The sequence below is a fragment of the Cornus florida genome, unplaced genomic scaffold (genome assembly GCF_030987335.1).
Source record: "Cornus florida cultivar Cherokee Brave unplaced genomic scaffold, ASM3098733v1 CherokeeBrave_3.0.0_Hap2_Chr05, whole genome shotgun sequence".
In the NCBI taxonomy this organism is placed as follows: Eukaryota; Viridiplantae; Streptophyta; class Magnoliopsida; order Cornales; family Cornaceae; genus Cornus; species Cornus florida.
In genome coordinates this window covers 72,684,894-72,692,338 of record NW_026775575.1, presented here as the reverse complement: position 1 = coordinate 72,692,338, position 7,445 = coordinate 72,684,894, and the positions used below count along the sequence as shown (strand labels likewise).

At 33.7% G+C, this 7,445-nt stretch overlaps 1 protein-coding gene across 1 annotated transcript; it reads right to left on the bottom strand.

The window, feature by feature from the left end:
- Positions 1-5,852: 5,852 nt before the first annotated feature.
- Positions 5,853-7,130, bottom strand: LOC132310220 (LOB domain-containing protein 29-like). The gene is made up of 2 exons (XM_059808420.1): positions 6,727-7,130; positions 5,853-6,604 (listed from the first exon to the last, which is right to left on the bottom strand). The coding sequence occupies exons 1-2, from the start codon at positions 7,003-7,005 to the stop codon at positions 6,206-6,208; spliced, it is 678 nt and encodes a 225-aa protein (XP_059664403.1). The 5' UTR covers positions 7,006-7,130; the 3' UTR covers positions 5,853-6,205.
- Positions 7,131-7,445: the final 315 nt, after the last annotated feature.

Here is a 7,445-nt window from a genome sequence, read left to right as displayed (position 1 = left end):
TGCAATGGGATATTTTAACACCTAATATTAATGATCACCCATGTAGTCAAATTAAGAAAGCAAAGGTATTTAACACATTGTCACATAAATTGACTAGGGTTTCCTTATATGGTACCATAGTGCCATAGACCTAGATTGAGAGAGAATAATAACTTAACAAAAATGGTTTTTCTCAATCATATAAACGTGTGCAAGATTGTCCAAACCAGCCCTCTTCAGATAGAAACCTAATGCAAATGTTCTTGTTAATTCTACATTACTCTTTCAAGGCTTTGGTTCTAGTGGTCATGAACAATCTTAAAAACAGAAAGTAGATAGATGGGGGGAGAGAGACTAATTAAGAAATGTAGTCAATGAGCTTTGGTTAAGGATTGATTATTTTAATTAAATTAATCTAATATTTTTTTTTCTTCGAGCCCATGGCCATGACATATAAAACAATATACCAATCTTGTCAAGCGGCAAGTAATCACTTTCAAACCTCATTTCGGCATTAAACAATTACAAATAGAGGAAAAGGGTTTTGTAGGAAATGAAAAAAAGCGAGTCAAGGATTCATTGTGTGATACCCCCTATTAGGCTCCAATAGTTGCATTAGAAAGTAATTCTTTTTTTAAGAAGTATTAAATAAATGAGTGATGAATGAGCTTTTGTTGAATTTGAGTTCAAGGGGTGTAGCTGTTGCAAAAAAGTTAATAGTGACATTGAAAAAGAAAGACAAAACAGAGAAGTGACCCTTTGGCCAAAAAGAAAGGGGGAGAAAGAGTTCACAATAGAAAAAAGCATAAGGGTTGTCTTGTGTTAGTCTTTTTGTTAAAAGGAGAGGAAGGCGTGTTATGTGCATTTTAATATATATATATCATATTAGTCGTGATCGACAACAAAAGGTCTAACTTTTGCATAAAAACCCCACCTCTACATAGAGGCTGTTTTTCTTTCGAATTCATGATCTAACCTTCAGTTACAATAAAACAACTTTAAAATTATGTCAAAACTCATTCTCAAACCCTATTTGTTATGGAGAAACCTTATAGTTGCGTCAAAACTCATCCTCAAGCCCTATTTTTTTACATGAATATCATTATTGTCCTCTTTAGTTTGGGTTTGTTACACTTAACTATGCTGTTGTTTTGGCATATTGCAGTTACCCTCTTTCAAGTGATGGGCATTAAAGTGTGTTATGTGAAATTACCATGATCCCCTTATTCCCCTTATTATTATATAAACATAACTTTAGCTGAAAAGTACCTTCCCCTCTCGAGAAATTGTTTACACTCAAGAGAATCTAAAGGTATTTTCTATCGTATTAATCTACAAATTTATCCATATCAGCATTGACCATTGTTGACTGTTAGTGTCATTAACAGTACAGGGGGGGTATTTGTTACAAAAGTCTAAACTAGAGGGGGATACTTGTAATATACCAAAACATAAAAACAAATTCAAACTAGAGAGGAGATAAATGTAATTTATCCATTTGGTTTTTCTCCATGTACATCTTAATACAGTATGATTATCAAGGTTTGCATGAAATTAATATATAATTAACTTGATGGCACTAAACACTGTGTTTTTTTTTTTTTAGTTATACATATGGGAGACTTGAACTTTCACTATCCATTTTGAATAATAAAGAAGATATCACTAGGTCACTAAACCCTTAATGGTCCCACTAAACTCCTTCTTAACCCTAATAATACTTTTAAGTTGTAACCATTTCAACATTCTATGTTTAATGGTGTATATTTGTTTAATAGTGTCAAAGTAGAGATCCGGTCACATGCTAAACAAGTGAGTAATCAAAGGACACAGAAGCATAAAACATGGCATAGAATATTTTCCACCTTCTATATAATGTGAAGATTAGGTGAAAACAACTTCATTTTTTTAACCAAAAGGCAAAGTTGAAAAACATGAATACTACCATTAACAACACGTACAAGAGATTTTAAGTCACCTTTAGAGTAAGCATTGGAAAAACCATGATTGTGTTTTTTTTTTTTTCTTTTTCTTTCATCCATCTGTTTCTGGAGTTTGAATAGCAACAAAATTAGACGGTTGAGCCTGCACGTGCGGTTAATGTGAACCGTCCATCTGTCAATGATATGGACTTTTGTCGCTACAAGCAACTCTTGTGGGGCCCAGAAGAAGAGGAGAATTTCGGCCACCGGCTTTAGTGTTGTATGGGTTGCTGGCGGCAAAGGGATGTCAACAGACAACTGAGCAGTATGATGGTGAAGTGCTTCGATTTTGGGAAGAAAAACCTATAGTCCACTCTGTATTTTGATGACTCTATGTTTACAAATTCAAAATACAGTGAACAAAAAAAATAATAACTACTCCTACCTATTTATATATTTAAATTTATACACAACTACTTTAAACAGAGCAAATTCAGAGTGAAATAGGTGTTTGACTTTTATTCCTAAAATCAATCCTTCCAGTGACAAACGGGACTGGTCAAATTGACATTTCTGTTAACAGACTAACAATAGTACTTGGTTTTTTTTTTTTTTTTTTATATATTAGTAAATTCACATAAGTTCTATTTTCTTTTGCACCACATAAGGACCTATACGATTCATTTTTATGAACTTTGTTGCCATTACCAAATGTTAGTCTCACCTATTGGAGCAACTGGGAGGGATAAAGTAGGTAGAAATTTAAGAACACGGATCCTCTCACGTATTGAAAGGGATGGAGATGAACCTTAAGAAAAGGAGGTCCACACTCTCCATGGGTGATTTTCACCTTCTGTATACGCACTGAAACCGTTCAATACTCGATTCAAATTTATAAATCTAATTTGTATTCTATATATTCATATATATTTCATTCTCGTTATCATATTGCTATTACCTAATATATATGATGTGGTCATGTTTTGATTGTTGTAACCACTCCAACTTTCACCATTGCAAATGTAGCCTTTAAATTAGTATTTTTTTATTTTAATGTTTTTCAACTCTCCGACTAAATAATTCAATTCAGGGGTTTCTGGATTAAGGGGATTCAATATTTAAGATTGTGAGACCATTTCAGTTCCCAATACTAAAATTGGACTAATACTACTACACTACCTTGTTAGGATTTGGGAGTAGGCCCCATGTTCCAACTTAAGGTCCAGATCACTTCACAGCTTTTATGTTCCAACTATAAGTGGACTTTGCTAATTGGTAGTATTGGAAGTTAGTCCTCAACTGACCATATCTGGGCTGGGCCTGTAGAGGAGCACATTTAGTTTTTAGGCACTGTATGATGCAACTAAACTGCCCTTCAATGTTATCCGAAGATTCCAAAAAAAAAAAGAAAAAATGGTAAAGCCTAGAGATAGTAAAGCATGGAAGTGTTGGAGTTTTGGATTCATAATAGTAATTCTTGAAAATTACTAAAACGGTACTCTACCTTTTTAGATTTTTAAAAGCAAAGTCATGCTTCAGACTTTTGCTTTTCAAAGGAAAGAAAGTACTTCCAAATTACTGACCAAGCAACACACCATATTGATCCCAAATTCCAATTGTCACGTGTATAGCTTCTCTCTCTATTTGTTGTCATAGCCTTAAAGGTGAAGAGTTGAAGACAATAATGTTTTTTTGGTGGAAAAAAAAAGGGTGAATTGCATAAAACCTTCTTGTAGTGTTTTGTAATAAATTCTTCTTTAATTTAATTTTTTTATTTTTTATTATTTTTATTTTTTCAAAAAACCCCTTCAACTAAAGAGGGGTGAGTTTTACTAAAATACCCCAACAAGTTGGGGATGCAATTTGACCAATTATATATAATATAATAATATGACATATAATATAAGACGTAGGATATTTTTGGCAATAAGTTGAAAATTAACCTTCCTCGGTTAGTTGGAAGGGTTTTTTGATAAAAGAAAATTTTAAAGAGGGTTTACTGCAAAGTCAAAGGGTTTAATGCAATTCACCCAAAAAAATACTAATGCTACACCGAATTAGCGCCTTGAATTTGGGAGTGGAAAAAAAATTAGTACAAATTTTGAACTAAACTTCTTTCAACTCCAAATCCAAATCCAAGATAGGCGCTAATTCGGTACTCCCAAATATAACATAAATGATATATATTTCAACAATTGTGGGTCAAGTTACCTAAAAAGGAGAAGGGTGTCAACTAAATAGAGTGAAGAAGTAATGAAATGGCCTGGCAGCTGAGCATCTACCAAAGTAATTCATACATGTTTTACAATCAGTCTACACCATTCAAATCATCAGCCCCCTTGCCTTTTGGTTCCCAAAAGAAACCAAGAACTCATAGAAAATCTACCTACTGTTTGTATTGCATTAAGTTTCATTAATTTGCTCTTAAACAAATTGTCATAAACACACAATATAGTCTGGTTGAGAATCCCATGTACACATACCAAACCAAATTAGCAAGGTGTGCATATATATATATATATATATATAACTTGGCATGTCTAAGTTCTTTGTGCTCAAATCCATTTACAGTTGTTGATCAAGCTAAACCAGGAAGCAGCCACTTCCTGTCCTAATTAAGAATAAAATGTCCAAACACAAAGATTTGCTGATTATTTTCTTTTCATCATGAAAGCTGATATAGTAATGTCACTCATTAAATATTATATACGCAATCAAGTTGTACAACCAAAAACTCTCCAAAATGGTTCTTGTTTAGATTTCTCATTCATAGTTTGTGTTCATAAGACTCAAAGAAATGATTAACCATGAATATATAGCTTGTCAGACATTTTTAGTGTTCTACTTTAATTTTATATATGCCATTTTAACAGAGCAAGGTTTTGTGTCACTCAAGTTAAGTAGACTCATTGGATGTGATTTCAAATATCATTACACTAAATTCAGTAAATTGTACTTCATAACAATTCGATGGTGGAACTAGATGTGCTTCCAAATACTTGGACTTAACTGATTCATCTTTTCAGTGAGGAATTTTCTGCAATACATAGCAACCACTTAGCATGAAAATTGTGATAATTGAGTCTATTGCTGGATTGACCACAAGTACTCTATACTGCCAGAAGAGCACATTAGCTTTTACTATAAACACAACTTCTCAAGGTTGGCTTTTGTAATCAACTTTGGATCAGACAAATTTCTAACCTAATATAAACTATAGATCAATCCTGCAGACTTAAAATTACACAACTTTTTGATTTTTCATTTTCAGCCAAAGAACATGTGTGTTCAGACCTTGTGAACATTTTGCAGAAAATCAACAAGGACTTGGAAAAATGAGTAAGATGGATAAAGTTAGGTTTTATTTCCTGTGACCTAACTACGGATGAGAAAAAAACTTCAATTTCCTCAAGATTGAATATTATGTTGAGAAGGGGTTCCATTTTCTAATATTTATGCTGCCATTATACAATTCTTGATGTTGTTTGAAAAAAAAAAAACACTAAATTTTCTTAGTTTATCATCTATCTTATCTAGTTTAGTTTAAGCTTCGGGGGAAACTAATTTCTTAACTGGAGAAAAAGGGAAATGGAGATCGGTAAAAGAGCTCCTTCTACGGAGAAAAGGGAACTTTCCTCCATTTTAGTGTAAGATTGAGAAGTTAGTTGCACCAAGAAACTGCAAAAATGAAATATCAATCTCCATTATTTAGGGAAAAAAAAATTTCTGTCTCCATTTTCCAATCTTATCTACTATATACTTGAAAACAAAGAATGTATCTAAAAATTCATTCAAAATATGAGATTTTACTTACCATGAAATTACTTGGTTAACTACTTTTCACTGCAGTCCTAAATATAACCATATTAAGACCATTCAAGATCCTTTTTTTCTTAGGTAAAGGAAAACAATAATTAAAGCAATGAGGTTTTCAAGCCTTCTCTCTCTCTCGTTTTTTTTTTTTTGATGGTGTAGGTTTCCATTTCTTGATTACGTCTAAGATTTAGATATATCTTAGCTACCTAGGTCCATAAACAAGAATGATTAGCTTTAAAAAGCCACTTTTTTCAGAAAAATATGTTAATATTCTACTCATATTCAATGACACACGATCTAAGAAACAATCATGGGATGGATTATACCATTCCCATTTGTATGAACAATATTTCTAGGGTTCCTACTTTATTTATATATAGCAGCAGAAGTGCTTGTGTAGAAAGTGTGCAGTAGTACTAATACAAAATTGGCAGAGTAATCTTCACCCCATATGATAAACCTTTCGCTCCAATCCCTTCCCTCTTGAATTAATGCTGAATATATTCAAAGCCCACTGCCTGAAGATCATTGGTATCATCTTGAAAAGTCCACCGAGAATCCATGGAATGAGAAGCCCTTTCAAATCTAGTATAAGAAACATTTTCGCCCGGTATGACTGAATTTGCATGATCTTCCGTAGAGTACTCCATGAGCCCATTCTGATAACATGAAAGGGTTTCAACACTACTGGTTTGGTTTGGATTGAATTGTGGCATCATGTTTGAAGTTTCAGACTGAAACCAGCTCTGAAGATGATGATGATCTTGTGAGTAGGAAGGAAATTTCCCATAGAGTCCCTCATTAGGGTTTGCATTTGTGGTGGGATTGGGAAAGCTTTGAGCTGCTATTTCCTTTAGAGAAGCTAGTTGTGCTTGTAGATTCACAACCTGCACAATTAAAAGAAAATGGAGAAGTTAGTGAATTTATTTTTTATTTTTTTGGGTAGAAAAAAGTCGTTAGGGTTTCAATCAACTGCAGTAACAAGTGCAGGGTTAAATGGGTACTAAACCTGTTTTTGAAGCGCGAAAATATGCGAAACACAGCCATAAATGGGATCTTGAAGCCTAGCTTGGGCTTCATATGAGATTGTAACCGCGGCTTCACACCGGTCACTCACAGGGAGGTGAGCAAGGAGCTTTGAGGCATTGCTGGCGCCAAAAACTTTGTGGATGGCAGCAAAATGAGTAGCACCTTGTTCATGGCAGAAATAAGGTGCAAAAACACAACCCCTCACACATTTTCTTCTCAAGAATTTGCAGGCACCACAAGGAGAACCAGAGCCAGTCATGTTGAACTCTTTTGGGGGTACTTGTGGTGATGATAATTTGATTGATGATTATGAGTGCAAGCAAGCATTATCATCATGTTTATAAACACTAGAAGAAGAGGGAGGTGGATCATATTTTAATGAATAATTAATCACATTTGGTTCCCTTAATGGACTACATATTTCATTATTTTTTTCTCTACAGAACCCTCTTTCACCCTCTCCGTCCTATTTTTTTATACTAATGTATTAATTTGTGATTCCATTGAACAACCTTAGAGGACAAAAGAGCTAGCATAAACCAACCCCATTTCCATATGCTTGATGATTGGATCTTTCTTGGCCCATTTTTCGAATGTGTTGAATTTTTTATGTGATAGCTGCAACTACATTTAGCTGTTGATTTGAATAATTTTTTGAATAAGCTTGTGAAATAGGTTAAGTTGTGTTTGGGTGCATGT

What these genes read in the sequence shown, in the direction of transcription:
- LOC132310220 (XM_059808420.1), bottom strand. Translation starts at nt 7,005, where the DNA reads ATGACTGGCTCTGGTTCTCCTTGTGGTGCCTGCAAATTCTTGAGAAGA. An exon ending in TTTTCGCGCTTCAAAAACAG is followed by an intron (nt 6,605 to 6,726) that starts GTTTAGTACCCA and finishes TTAATTGTGCAG; the next exon opens with GTTGTGAATCTACAAGCACA.